At 41.1% G+C, this 15,268-nt stretch overlaps 1 protein-coding gene across 6 annotated transcripts in view; it reads left to right on the top strand.

Annotated features, from left to right (window-relative positions):
• Window positions 1-15,054, top strand: part of fmnl2a (formin-like 2a) — a 66,650-nt gene extending 51,596 nt beyond the window's left edge. The window contains exons 13-28 of one of the 6 annotated variants that reach the window (XM_050048137.1): window positions 164-265; window positions 410-728; window positions 813-1,010; window positions 2,417-2,437; window positions 3,437-3,561; window positions 3,649-3,851; window positions 4,456-4,690; window positions 4,826-4,894; window positions 4,984-5,064; window positions 5,157-5,286; window positions 5,385-5,548; window positions 5,656-5,757; window positions 6,729-6,824; window positions 7,289-7,409; window positions 11,460-11,559; window positions 11,963-15,054. In XM_050048137.1, coding sequence (XP_049904094.1) covers window positions 164-265; window positions 410-728; window positions 813-1,010; window positions 2,417-2,437; window positions 3,437-3,561; window positions 3,649-3,851; window positions 4,456-4,690; window positions 4,826-4,894; window positions 4,984-5,064; window positions 5,157-5,286; window positions 5,385-5,548; window positions 5,656-5,757; window positions 6,729-6,824; window positions 7,289-7,409; window positions 11,460-11,559; window position 11,963 — 2,067 coding nt within the window. In that variant the 3' untranslated portion in view covers window positions 11,964-15,054. Of the gene's footprint in view, window positions 1-163; window positions 266-409; window positions 729-812; window positions 1,011-2,416; window positions 2,438-3,436; window positions 3,562-3,648; window positions 3,852-4,455; window positions 4,691-4,825; window positions 4,895-4,983; window positions 5,065-5,156; window positions 5,287-5,384; window positions 5,549-5,655; window positions 5,758-6,728; window positions 6,825-7,288; window positions 7,410-9,942; window positions 10,063-11,459; window positions 11,560-11,962 lie in introns of all 6 variants that reach the window. The other 5 variants (XM_050048139.1, XM_050048141.1, XM_050048142.1 and 2 more) reach the window with 5 other exon arrangements.
• Window positions 15,055-15,268: the final 214 nt, after the last annotated feature.

Here is a 15,268-nt window from a genome sequence, read left to right as displayed (position 1 = left end):
GACACATACACAGTTTTCTTTAACAGGCCGGTCACAACCTTGACATTTGTAGCCTTACATTAGTTCCCCACTGGATATCTTCGTTGAAGTATTGGGTTGCATGTTGCCATTGCAGTGACTTCATGTCACCGTGTCACCCTTTTCCTCCTGGCTGTTCTGACAGATGACAGAGAAGCTGCTGGACACAGAGAACGAGGCCATGTCAAAGATCGTGGAGTTGGAGAAGCAGCTGATGCAAAGGAACAAGGAGCTTGAATCGATCAGGGTCAGACTCTGAACAGTCACATCCATCTTTAAAGTTGCCATTAAGCACTCACAGTAACCACTGAATACAAATGGAAGTCCTACCCTCACACTTACAGCAGAAATATAACTCTTAACTCCCTGTTTCTGTCCCTCTCCAACACAGGAAGTCTACAAAGACACCAGCTCGCAGGTGCACACACTGCGGCAGATGTTAAAGGAGAAGGACGAGGCCATCCAGCGACAGAGCAACCTGGAAAAGAAGATCCACGAGCTGGAGAAACAAGGCACCATCAAGATCCAGAAGAAGGGAGACGGAGACATCTCCATCCTGCCCTCACCGCCCTCTGCCGTGCAGGGCTTGCCGGGTGCTGTGATTGGAGGAACCGGTGCAGCTGTCAGTCCGAATCATACAGGAGTCGTGGCGGGTACACCAGCTCCACCACCACCTCCTCCACCCCCTCCACTACCAGTGAACGGCACATGTAAGTTAAATATTCGCCAGTCCGACACATTTTACATGTCGGATATAAGATGATACTAAGCACTGAGAGTCTCCTCTGTCACAGTGTCAAATGGACCTTCGTCAGCCATTCCCGCAGCAGCAGCAGCTCCCCCACCTCCGCCGCCTCCTCCTCCACCTCCCCCTCCTCCTCCAGGGCCAGCCTCACAGATCTCAGTACCTATACCTCCTCCGCCTCCTCCTGTAGCGCCTCCACTGCCCGGCTGTGGGACGCCAACTGTCATCATGAACTCTGGGTTAGCGGGTAAGGTTAAAGTTAGTCTAAATGTGTATTTCTATATTTTATTGGTTGCTTGATAAAAACAATACAGTATGAAATGATAATTAAATAGATGGAATAATAAACAAACACATCTTAAATAGGGTCAACGATTAAGCTATCACTCTTGCCAAACATTGTAATTTCAGTATTTAAAGACAGTTTGTACAAAGGTTTCCTGTCAGTGTTGAGTTGAGAGCTTTAATGTCTGGCTTTTCCCCCCAAGTTTCTGTGTCTAAGTGACTAATGTGAACAACAGTTTTTGAAACGGGTCCAGCATTGAGTGAGAGTGCTAAACAGCTTCCAGTGTTACTACTCAGGGCAATTATGCACCATCAGTCCACTAGAAGTGCTTGTTTTTGCCACTGATAGGCTCATATTGTTATTCTAAGTGTCTGACAATATTTTGGAAAGGACCCTACAGAGATAGAACTTTTTGTTAAAGAGAAAGATCCTTTTTGTTTCAACAGAAACAGACCCAAAATCGCCATCGCCAAACCCACCAGACTCCATTTCAATAAACTGTAATTTTAGAGTGTATGGCATATTTTCACATCTGACTGGGTAAATTAAGGGTTTATTTGAGCAAAAACAGAGCTGGTGATTGTCGGAACAATGGAAAAACGAACCAAGATGGTTTTCTGTCGACTTTGAATGAAGTGTGTTTTACTATGATAAAATTACAGTTTATTTAAATGGAGTCTGGTGGGTTTGGTGGTAGTGATTTTGGGGCTGTTTCTGGTTAAACAAAAGGATCTTACTTTCTAACCAAAAGGTCTGTTTCTGTAGGGATGCTTTCTATATTGTTGTTGGACATCTATGATAATAATCTGAGTCTGTCAGTGGAAACAACAAGCATCTTAGTGGACATAAATTAATGGGCAAACATGTCCTGAGTGGCTATATTGCAGCTTGTTTCACAGCACTCTTGCACAATACTGGACCAATTTCAAAAATTGCTGTTCCCATCAGTCACTTAAACACAAAACATGGCAAATAGCATCCAGGTTGAACAATATAGTTATTTTGTAACTTACCAAACTTACTGTTGGGCATGCTCCTGCTCAGATGATGAGTATTGATGAGTAACGAGGCCACTCCCTCATGCGACTCATTAAATTAGACCTTACTGTACTGTACAGTAAGTAGATGTGGGTATGCATGTGTAAGATAAGCTTTTAGAGTGATGTAACAGCCTCCCTGAGAGGTCTTAAAATACAGTGCTGACAGTTTTGCTGGTTATAGCAGTTAGTAAACAGTGGAAATCCCTTTAAGTTCATATATTTTAACTGTGCCTTGTGCGTTTGAGATGTGCATGTGTAAGCTTTCTCACTAACTCTGCCAATTTCTTAATGATTTATCTTTGAATTGTTTCTTTTTCTGCCAACCAGAGGGACCCATCAAACTTTTCTGTAGGTTCTGCTTGTCATGTTTCTTGGTGTCTTGTCCCCCCTACTGTTCCCTTCCTTTATCACAAGTTTTTTGAATTTGGTATTTTCAGTCCCTAAATCCCAGTAAAAAACAAACAGACAAGTCCCATTTGTGTGATTCAAGTCTCTAAGAAATAATTTATAAATGTTTTCCCTTTTTTTTTGGCTGCTCGTAACATGAGCTCAGCTGCACATAAAACCACATATTTCAAAACACATGAACTGTGACTTCATGAATTCTTTCTGCTGTTCTTCCTCTCGCAGTGAGACTTTCTGTGAAACATTTAGATGGTTTCAAACAACAGAGAAAATACCAAATTTCAAAATTCTGCATGCTTTACTTTCACACCCTGCTGTAGTTTTGTGATAGTGTGTGTGTGTGTTTGTATGAATTAAGTGTATCGCCACATCTCAGAGTGTCGGTTGCATGCTGAGACTTAGTTACCTGCTGTGGCACGCAGATGGTAGAAAGTGATAGGCAAAGCTGGAATGCTGTTTACTCTTCTCGTGACAGCCTTATCTTTCTGTCCCTACTGACACCACGCCTGTTTGGCTAAGCAGGGCGCCACCTTGATGTTCGGCTTCGGTGAATCAGCCCAGGTGGCCACAAATAGTCATAATCTGTTCGATAAATAGTGTGTCACCGGGCCAGGCAGGAAATCCCTGCCATATGCACCGTTAACTGTTCAGGGTATACCCTTTGGCCTTACTCTCAGGTTTCACTCTGCTTCCAATACGACCAGGTGTCTTTTTTATTTAGTTTAAAGGAAGCATTCTCTCCAAATAAATCAAATAAGCTATCAGCTTGAAGTAGGGTTGTGTATTTTTAGAGATAAAAACAGTCACATCCATGTGTGTCACGAGCCACAGATAACTGTCTACCCTTTCACCTGCACGTGTGTGAATGTGCGTGCGTGTGTGTGTGTGTGTACTCTCACAGCAGATAGAGACTGTGTGTTAACTCTGCTGTTTCTAATGTAGCTGTTAAGATCAAGAAACCCATCAAGACAAAATTCCGCATGCCCGTCTTCAACTGGGTCGCCCTGAAACCAAACCAGATCAACGGGACCGTCTTCAATGAGATTGATGATGAGAGGATACTTGAGGTAAGAGTCGACAATTTAGTCCACCTCTGGCTTCATTCCCACGATAACAGAACTTTAACCGATTCTTTGTCTCTTTGTATCTTCAAGGACCTGAACGTGGACGAGTTCGAGGAGATGTTTAAGACAAAAGCCCAGGGCCCGGCAATCGACATCACCTCAAACAAGCAGAAGGTCATCCAGAAGGGGCCGAACAAGGTGGCGCTACTGGACTCTAACAGAGCGAAGAACCTGGCCATCACGCTGAGGAAAGTGGGCAAGACTTCTGAGGAGATCTGCAAGGCCATACAGATGTAAGCCCCTTCAAAGTAAAACACGAGACCTCAATCCTTTTAGGGTCCTGAACAAGGGAAAGTGAAGCCAGTGCCGGTGCCTTAAACCTGCATTCTTTCTAATGGCCAGCAGGGGGCGACTCCACTGGTTGCAAAAAGAAATCTGTATAGAAGTGAAAGAGAAAATGACCCAAATTCTCCCTTGATTTAATACCTCAGTAAACATTTTCGTAATAAATTTATGGTCTCAATCACTAGTTTGAAGTCGTCTTCAATACAAGCATGGTTCATGTTGTAATTTAAGGTCCCATTTATTGTAAAACAGACAGTAAAGCAGGGTGTTGCTACCTTGTGATTGACAAGTTGCTTCTGCTGTGGGGTCCTCGCTCCTCCATAGCTTCACCCTCTCGTCCAAATATGGTCACTACCAATGACACATACAATTGTGCTGAGTGTGCTAGCATTTGATTTTTTTTTTTGTTAATGAACACAGTCCTTTAATTTCACATCATGAGTCTTTTCTTTTTTTTTTTTTTGGCCGTGAACATATGTTATCAGATATACTGTGTCCTTTACTTTTGAGTTTCCAGAGTAAAATCTTTTTTTGTGTCTCCTCGTCCTCCAGCTTTGATCTGAGAACTCTGCCCGTGGACTTCGTGGAATGTCTGATGCGCTTCCAACCCACCGAAAATGAGATTAAAGTCCTGCGGCAGTTTGAGAAGGAGCGCAAGCCGCTGGAGAGCCTGACGGACGAGGACCGCTTCATGATGCAGTTCAGTAAAATCGAGCGGCTCATGCAGAAGATGACCATCATGGCCTTCATCGGCAACTTCTGTGAGAGTGTGCAGATGCTCACGCCGGTGAGAACTGGGATCTCTTTTGTGTTGGAATAAAAATTATTAGGGGCAGTCTACATGGGATGCTGTAATCACAGAACATGGCAGAGGTTCATTAAATACGACATTGTCTCACGTCGTTCTTTGTTTCCTTCACAGCAACTTCACGCAGTCATCGCAGCATCTGTGTCCATCAAGTCATCACAGAAGTTAAAGAAAATTCTAGAGGTAAATCATTCATCTGTTTCTTGACTGAACATTATGTTAAATGAATGCATGTTTTTCTATTTTTCACTTTCTTGTTCCTTGTTCGTCAGATTATCTTGGCGCTTGGAAACTACATGAACAGCAGCAAAAGAGGAGCTGTGTACGGATTCAAGCTGCAAAGTTTAGACTTGGTAAGTTGCCTCCCTCTGACTTTAAAACCTTCTGCTTTTCCGTTACAAATTATTTCTGAAGTTATGTGTTTTCTCAATTATTTTCTCTCCAGCTACTTGATACCAAGTCGACAGACCGTAAGATAACGTTGTTACACTACATAGCCAATGTAGTAAAGGAGAAGTACTCTCAAGTTGCTCTCTTCTACAACGAGCTGCACTACGTGGAGAAAGCTGCAGCAGGTGAGTCCTATGGTGGAGATGTGTTTGCATCCTTATCTGACTTTTTACAGTTCAAAGTGAAGTGGTGCGTGTACTCAAATGTCGGCTTGTGCTCACAGTGTCGTTGGAGAACGTCCTGCTGGATGTTAAGGAGCTGCAGAGAGGCATGGAGCTGACCAAAAGGGAGTACAGCATGCACGGCCACAACACCATGCTCAAAGACTTCATCACACACAATGAGAGCAAGCTGAAGAAGCTGCAGGATGATGCCAAGATTGCACAGGTAACATGAGCTCACCTCGCTTTGTATTGCTCTGATGTCTTGGTTTTTTTGTATCTCTGTTGTTGTGACATGGTTTTAATAAAGTGTCCACTGTCTTTCTTTGAAAGGATGCCTTTGACGAAGCTGTTAAGTTCTTCGGGGAGAACTCCAAAACGACGCCGCCCTCCGTCTTCTTCCCTGTGTTTGTGCGATTTGTTAAGGCGTACAGGGTGAGTTGGATGATCATGTCTCACACAGTTACACAAAACTAGTTGAAAGAACACACCCCACCAGCTGGTTAGACACAGGACTTAAGAGTACTCAACTGATTTAATATTGCAGTTTATAAAATTGGACTCAAAAAGGATCAAAATTGATGCAGCAGAACTAGAGATACCGTCTTTTTTTATTCCATGCATTCCTCTTCCTGATATTTACCAAAGTTCAGTCTGAGATTAGGGTGTGTTGTGGTAGATAGTGGAGGGAAGCTTCAGGGTCTGGTTTACATCCAAAATATAGTTTTTAGGTTTTTTTTGCCGGTGTTGTGTTGAAATCTGTTTCCTTGTTGATATGCATTTCGTTTATTAGATAGCGATTGGCCTTTGCATTAGTGATGTACCTAATCTAGCTTGCCAATGTGTCGAGGGAAGTGCACAGACATCTTCCCCTTCAGTAGAGTAATGTGAAAACACTTCTCTAGTGACAAACTTTGCATGGATACAAGTCAGTCTAGTCAAGGTCAGACATTTTAGGGGACATTAACACAAGGAAAACACATTTGAGTGGAGAGAATCAGTTATCAAATTTAAAACATGACGTCTTATAGTAACATAACAAACGAAAACCCATTGCACCATGTGTTACTGCACCTCACAGCATCTTGACTGTTTATAGCTGTTAGTCTCTCACAGCTGCTGTGTGTCAGCTCTGTTTAGTGCGATCCTGAACGACTCCAAACCACATTAATGACTTCATCTCATTTCATGAAACTGAAATAGAATCTCAGCTCGCATTGCACATGTGGTGAAATTATTGAATGCTTTTTTAATGATAGTGTCTTACATTGTGTAAAGGATACATTTGGCATTTCTCAACATGGATTCTATTTTGCTCTGTTTTTGTGTCTAAGTGACTAATGGGAAAAAGAAAAGTATAATTAAACAAGTTTTAACTGTGTGACGTGTACATGTGACCCCCTCAGCAAGCAGAGGAGGACAACGAGCAGAAAAAGAGACAGGAGCAGCTTTTGATGGAGAAACTTCTAGAACAGGAGGCCATGATGGAGGAAGACCAGAAGGTATGTCAACTCTCAACCCCTCCTCTTTTTTATCACCTCCTCCCCTCCCTCCCTGTACCCTCCTCCTGCTTTCTAGGGCAGGAGGGTACTGTGGATCACATCGACCAGAAGGTAAGCCTGTTCCACTTCCTCCCCTCTCCGCTTCATCCTCCCGTCCTCCAGACTCCTGATCACAGGATTAGTTGAGCACCGACTGCCTGCCGGGTGTAGTTATATCTGGTTCTACAGTCTGACACCCTGCTGAGCCACATCACATCGACTCAGGATCAGCGGTTGTACTTCTTAAATGGTTCAATTAACTCACACATGCACAAACTTGACAGAGTAAAGTGATGTGTGGAGCTAAAAGAAACTGTGGGTGGGAGAGTTCTTTGTAGAATACACTGGACTCATGACTGAGAGTTATTAATAAATGTTAAATGGTGTCTCGCTGTGTGTGTGCGCGTGTGTGTGTGTATCCCCAGTCTCCATCCAAGAACAAGCGGCAGCAGCAAGAGCTGATTCAGGAGCTCAGGAGGAAACAGGTGAAAGACAGCCGCCATGTCTACGAAGGCAAAGATGGAGCGATTGAGGACATCATCACGGGTAACGTCACCTGGGCCTGGCTGCAGTCTCTTGTCACACACACACATACACACACACATATACAGTACAGGGCGCTCTGCATGAAGGTCCTCTCTGGTGCTCTACATTCAGTCATTAACAAAGGGACTCTAAACCGACTAACACGATGACTGTGGCTCTTTCTAAATAAAGCTGTCAGATGTTTGAGAACTAAAGGTGGAACCTGATGAACACAAACATGACCTGACAGTCCAGCTAATCCAGTGATATTCAGCTCCAGTGTGTCTGATGATCATTGCTTATCTTATCTGCTTTGTCACTGCTTTGTAACACCATCTGTACGTAGACGGGGCCGGGTTGTGACTAGCTCCTAGCATATTAATTCATCAGAGGAGAATAAATTACCAGGGGCAGTGATAGAATTTATCTAAGTACATCTACTCAAGTGCTCTCTGGTGGAAAAACTATTTAATAGGGACAGTATATACTTTTCTATCAGCCGTCATTCACACAGATACTGGTACTGGTACATATTTCAATAATAAGCTAATAACGTCTAATACAAGTCTAGCTCTAATAATTTAATTTGTAAAATAAGATTTCACCTACAAAACATGTAATAAGCTATTACCTTTTATTATTAAATACTATATATTGTAGATTTCATAATGTTTGGGTGTTTTTAAAGAAGTTACAATCCAGCAGCAACAGTGTAATGCTACTTACGAACTACTAGTATTAGAAATACAATAATATCACATGTGATACTATAAAACTTTTATGTTTAATGTGCCTCCCTAAATACAGGGAGTACATTTTGTTGTTAATACTTCTGCCGTTTTACTTAAGTAAGATTTTGGCTGCTTTTAAAATAAAGGTTCAAAATATTTTTCCACCACTAACCACAGGAATAATGTAAATGTGCCCCAAGTGTTTAAGACCTCCTTATGATTTTAATTTAGATCTCTATATAATATGGAGGCCCTGAGAGGCAAATGCAAAAAAAACCAAAAATCTGGTGATCTATTTTTAAAGTATGGTGTAATTTTTTCTCTCCTGTGTTTATGACTAAAGAACATGTGGTTTTGGGGACAGTTTTGCCAGTTCCTTAAAAAATTTTATCTGTGAAAATGTGAAAATAAAAGTTTTTGCCAGGATAAGTTTTCTAAGTTACTTTTATTCATCTGTGAAATTAGCTGTAAATAGGTTGGGCCAGTGATTTTTTTTTTTGTCAGGATCAGGATTCTGTGTTAATTCTTGTAATACTAATTTTGGCCACAAGAGGCTGGAGTGCACCACAACTCCATATTCTAAATACGACTGTCACTTGTCATGTTTTCTTCCTTGTGAGGTTTAATGTATGTATTCACTTTAAACACAAGGTACATATTTATGTTAGTGCAGGGGTTGGCAGCCTTTATTGTCAAGAGCTATTTTTGACCAAAAAAAAAGTGTGTTCAAAACATATTTGAGCCTTATGATGAAGGTAATATAGCCTATTAATTTTAAATTAGTCTGTACTAGTAGTCATGAGCATTCATTAATATGTTTTCCCACAAGATGGCTACTGTGCTGGGCACTATTTCTGATTATTTGGTGCTTTAACTTTGCAGAGCTGGCAGTGAACGCAAACATGAAGTACTAAATTCTCTGTTTTATTCCAAGGCTTTTACTTTTTTAGATTTGGTATCCATAGCTAACCAGCTAGGGACACTCAGGACTAGCCACTGCAATTGAGGTTTGGCAAAAATTTGAGTAAAAAGGTGCCAGGGGGTAGATGTGTTACGCACATTTTAGTTGCTGACGTGTTTAAAAAAAATAAATAAATAAATATTCGGTGTATCGGCTTCACATTTTTACAATTGGAGAATGTAATTTAGGTCTACAACATTGCTTAAATGAAAATTGAAATATTAAAAAAAGCCACTGTATTAGCGGATTATGTAACATTTATGTGTCATGTCATTCTTTTGGATAGAAATGTATTTTTATTGGGGCTAATCTGTCTTAGTCCCATTAAGAACATAGGGTAGTGGTGTACTTCAGCCTCTTGTGGCCAAAATGAGTATTACAACAACAAACACTGAAACACAAAAAAGTGTCGCCTGCCAAAACCTTTTTTTCTTTCTTCTGTTTTTTTTCTAAGGTAATTCGAAAGATTATCCTGACAAAAACGTTTTCCTGTTCTTAAATCATAAACACAGGAGAAAACTATTGAGATCAGACAAAATAGATCAACACAATATTTTTTTTTCACTTGCCTCTCAGGGCTTCCGTAGCAACAATATAACTTTGCCGTATTCTAACAAACATAGCTAGAAAAAGTTTATAGTGAAATTATAGATTAAATTAAATTAATTACTGTCAGGCCCTTCAGTAGAGCGTTATTCACTCTCAAACACTGTAGAAGACATTTAGCCCTGGCCCCTCCTGATGCTGTTGTTGGATATTTGCTTAGCGCTAACCAGTGCTAAACCCCTGTAGGAGTCTGCTTTTCTTATACTGTGTTTGTCCTGTCTTGTCCTGGCTGTTGTCCTTGTTGTTCTCAATGCAGTGCTGAAGACAGTGCCCTTTACCGCCCGCACAGCCAAGCGTGGCTCTCGGTTCTTCTGCGAGCCCGCCCTCAATGAGGAGTACCATTACTAAGCTTGTAGAACTGTCTCTCTTCTCTAAGGTTGCTGGAACAAAACATTCTCTTCTTTTGTCTCTTTTCCTCCATCCTTGCATGCCTCTTCCCTTCCCCACTTCCTTTTTTTTTTTTTTTTTAAAAACTGTCACACTCAACCTTCACACTTTTGGACCTGTGTGTGTGCACTGTGCCCGATCACATGGTTTTTGCACACACGCCTGAATGTGTGTGTTCACACGTGTTCTCTCCCTCCTGAGCATGACACGGTGTCGGTGTAATGGTTTTTCTCTGCACACCTGCATGAAGTGTGACACACTCATTTATCATCATTATTTTATCAACCACGGCAAACCATAATGTCACAGAGGAAACTGTTTCCAAGGTCGTACTCTTATCTGCACTGACAGGAGATTAAAATTGGTGAAGAGGGTTCTTTTTCTCATTAAGTAATGGTTAAGCTGCGTGCTGCCATCTAGTGGTGACAGATTATAAACAAGAACTGACTCATGAATCAAATATTTGAGGGTTTATCACTAATAAAGTGATTTATTTGACTGTAGTACATATCAATCATCACCTACATGGCAGATATGACCGATGTCATGGTTGTCAAGGTGCCTGTGGCATTATATTTGCTTTTCTGTGTGTTTCAATCAGTGTTTTAATGAAAAATGAATGTTTGAATGTTTGTTCATAATCATAACTGCTGCTGATACAGCTTCTTGCATGCTGATTGCTTCATCCCTCCCACTTTCCCACAATGCACTCCTGCTCTCCCAGTTAGCCCATATGCTGTGTCTGCTGACAGGTCACCTCTCTGTCAAATGGCTCTCTGGCTCACTAATAATATGCATGACGTCTACATGTGAATAATCACTCACATTGCAGCGGTCTGTCGTCACTCTGTGTTCGCTACTAACATGCAACCAGGGTGTTTCACTGAGATTACACCTGTTTTGTGGTAATTAATTCAACAGTAATCAGTGCTTTCCCTGGCTGCACGCATGCTTTGGTTGGTTTTTGGTCAAGATGCTGTCGGGCGTCCCAATCCTCCTGTGTCCTGGAACCATGTTTGTTTATTTCAGTTCACAATTGCTCTGTACTGGGAGTTTGAAACGGGCTCTTATTCCTGTCCTGCTGGTAGCCACTCCGCAAAGCAGACTGAGTTTATAACACAGACAAAAAAAAAAAAACCTTCAGAAGCTTTGATCCTCCACTCTTCCATTTTCCTCCCTGAACTGGTTAACCATCCTCCAGCTCTGTCCCCTCTCGTGCCCTTACCCTTCTCTGGCCTCCCCCCGCCTCATGCAGCCTGCTGCCACTTTGCTTTGCTCTCGCAGCGCTCTCTTAGCAAAGGCAGTGTGAATATGTCGGGCTGACATGCTCTGGTCGGCCTCCTCCTCCTCGATTTTTAACCTACGTTTTGTCTTCTCTTCATCTAGCTCTAAAGAAGAATAATATTACTAAATTTCCCAATGTCTACTCGAGGGTAAGGAACTCCTCCAGTAGCACACCTGTAGTGGTGGATGTGTCCCAAACCTGGCAAGCATCTCTTTATTACCTCCCTTCCTGTCTTACTGTCCTCTCATGTAGAACCACTTAGTACCTCTCTCTGTTCTCCCCTCACTTTATCTACCTCATATCAGTAAGTTTGAAAGTCTAACACTGTAAAATAGCTCTTTTCAATAGTTTACTCACCCTTCTTTTGGGTAAGGATCATCTTAGTCTCACAAGGTTTTCCACTATGGCCTGTCTCAGTCGTAACACCCAGAGACATCAGACCTACGAGGCTTTTTTTTCTGTGTAGAACTCATGCTGCTTTGAAAGACAGGCTGCCAGCACCCTGAGCATGTGGGCTCATCAAATCGCCTCGACAAGATGACTGACAGCTCTTTTTATCCCCCCCCCCTCCTCCTCCCCATCCAATCCCTTCCCTCCATCTCAGATTTGAGGAATCAGCCTTACAGGCGAGCAGACGCTGTGCGGAGGAGTGTCAGGAGACGCTTTGATGATCAGAACCTGCGGCCGGTGAACAACGGCGAAGTGGTCATGTGACGAGGGAGCAGTGCATGTGCTGGGAGGGGATATGGCGACGGTGAGGATGCGTTAGAGAGGGAGAGACAGGAGGTTTGAAGGATGATAAGTGAAAGATGACAAGTGTAGCAACCATAGAGATGAGTATGTATATATATTACATATGAATACACGTTATTCCATGTCTGTGGTATAGTAGCAGCTTTTCACGATGAAGGACTGGGACATGTGTGGGACTGAACTTTAAGTGTCTGAAAGGTTGATTGAGAAACCTTAGACAAGCCAAGTGCCTGAACTTATATTGTTTGTCTGATGACTGTTTCTAATATTACCCCACTTTAAGCAATACAACTTGACCTGGCTTTAATTTTAAAGGAATAGATCACCCCAAAGTCAAAAATATATTTTTCTCCCTTTTACCTGCAGCGCTGTTTATTAGTCTAGATTGTTTTGGTGTCAGTTGCTGAGTGTTGGAGGTATCAGCTGTAGAGATGAGATACAGTGGAAATACACTGAACAAAATTTAAACGCATCGAGTTTTGGTCGCAAATTCAGGAGGTAGTTGTAATCATGCTTTTTAATGCCACACCTGTCAGGTGGATCTTGTCTTTACATAAATCATGACCCGGTTACTCGTGCAGAAGGAAGTGTGCATCTACTGCTAGCTCACCTAACCCCACCAAGCTAGCTAACATTACAGTTCAGATGCACAAGTAGATAAACGCTTCCTTCTGCTCTGTAATACGGTTGGTGGGTGTAGTTCGGTACAAAGAAAATAATTTCTCCATGAAGCTGCTCACAACAAGGTCTGTGGATTACCTTGAGTAAAGATAAAGTAGACCCGGTTACTCAAGATAATCCCCAGACCTTGTTGTGAACGGTTTCATGTAGGAGCTATTTTCTTTCCACTGAACAATACCTTCCATCCGCATCACTGTGCAGAAGGAAGCGTGCATCTACTATTATTTTTTCAGTCGATGGCATCTATGCCTGGATGAGAGGCTTGTGCTCATGACAGCAGGTGACATGACAATAATGGCATCCTCCATGGCTGAGCTGTATTGTAATATAGCTCAGAGATGCTAGGTGAGCTAGCAGTAGATGCACGCTTCCTTCTGCGCGGTGATACTGTTGGTGGGTGTAGTTTGGTAGAAAGAAAATAGTTCCTACATGAAACTGTTCACAACAAGGTCTGTGGATTATTGAATAACCAGGTCATGATTTCTGGAAAGAGACATTGCTGTTGTTTTTTTAAATGTATTTTTTTGAGTTTTGAGCACCACAAGCTGAGTGCCATCTAGTTTAAATATATGAGAGAAGGCAGACATCTCTACGGCTGATATCTCCAACACTCGGCAGCTCACACCAAAACAATTTAGACTGATAAATAGCACTACAGGTAAGAGGAAAAATATTTATGATTTGGAGGGGTTGAACTGTCCCTTAAAGATGTGTAAAACTGGACTTACGGTGGCCTTAAGAGCCACGTGAAGAGATGCTTCTTTGGAGACCTAATGTAGAATGTATGGGACGAGTTCCCTTTAGCTGTTACAAATATTACATCTGTCGTATCTTGGTACATTCCGGTGCTCTTTCCATTCCTCTGACTATACAAACGTGCTCGACCTGCACTTTTTTCATTACATCTCATGATTCTTCGACTTTGACTAAAAGGGCTGATGATCAGGCATGAAGACGGCGATCAGAAAAGTAATTAAAATTCTATATTTGTACTAAAGGAAGTATAAGAATGATGGGAAATTAACAAAAGACATCAAAACCATTTCAAAACAAGACCGAACCAATGTGAATTGTATATACATCAGGTGTCTATCTCCATGCTGACTTCTCTTTCATAATTTGCCACTTCAGTTATGAATCAAGCCTGAGTTTGTAGCTCTTGAGTCAAAGAAGAAGGCTGTCTGCTCACATTAAACTCTACCGTCCATTTAAAATATTGCATTGCTGTAGCAGCACAGCAGTTTCTCTGGTTTCTGGGAACAAATTTTGAGTAAACAAGCCTGTAAAGCAGCATAAAAAACACATTTCTACGCAGTAACTGCACGAAAGAAAACCCTACTGGGGAATCTCATTGTCAGAACTGGATATAACTTCACATTTCATCTGTGTCAACTTTTTTTTTTTTTACAGATTAATTATATTCCAGGCTACTGTGTTTACTTACTTTATTGTAATTTTAATGTATAGTATTTAACCACTGAAAGGATTCCTTTAAGTTCATGTTTTCATCTAATGTGTGTCTGTGCTCATTAAAAACAAAGTACACAACACAAAAAAAGTTTCCTAAATGTACAGATATTTTACAACAAACCATTTTTTTTTTTTTTTTTGTTACTTACTTCACATTACCAGATGGTTAATATTGTACATATTGTTTAAACAAAAGTTTTCATTGCCTTGTGCTATACAACTTGAATGTTATTTTAACTTATAGTTTTCTTTTTTTGTATATTTAATTAAGCCAAATGCAGCCAGAGTCTACAGTAGAGTGTTGAATCATAGATTTCTCACGGTCATGCAGGAGGCAGCAGATCACCCAGTTTGCTCGTGGGTGTGTCACAGGCGCGTCAAAGCCAGCTACAAAAACATGCAACACCTTTCATCTGCAATTGTTGGTACATTTGAACAGATTTCAACTTTTAATCACATGTATTGTACCTAAAATAAACTAGTTTCCATTAGTCGTCCTGTGATTAGCTGGTTTTGTGGCTCAGTGATTCACCCTCCTGTAATTACGTCCACTGAAGCACGTGCTGCCGTTTCATCTCCTTTTTCTCTCAGCTTCACTGTCTGTAATAGTGACATTTCTCTAACTGGATAATACTGGCATGTTGTTGTTTTTTTTTTACTTTCACCAGAAATGTATTTTAGGCACTTTGTGCTTATTACAAAATAACATGTTTTTTTTGTTGTTTAATTAGGTTATATGAGATTTTCAATGAATATGATCAAATAAACTATTTACATTGAATATAAAACTGATACCACTGGGAAGTGTTTTTTTTTTCTTTCTGAAACGGACATAATGGCTGAGAATGGCTGTGGTTGCTATTATTTTTAATGGTGTTATCTTGACACCACGAGTTAATTTTTTTGTTGTTGATAATAAAGCTTATTTTCTCATGATTACAGGTTAATTTAAGTCGATTCCTGAGATAACAAGATCATTTACCACAAGAAAATGACTTGTTTTTTT

This window comes from Epinephelus moara, chromosome 7, assembly GCF_006386435.1.
Source record: "Epinephelus moara isolate mb chromosome 7, YSFRI_EMoa_1.0, whole genome shotgun sequence".
Lineage (NCBI taxonomy): Eukaryota > Metazoa > Chordata > Actinopteri > Perciformes > Serranidae > Epinephelus > Epinephelus moara.
The sequence above is the reverse complement of the archived record's forward strand: the minus strand, read 5'-3'. Positions and strand labels throughout refer to the sequence as shown.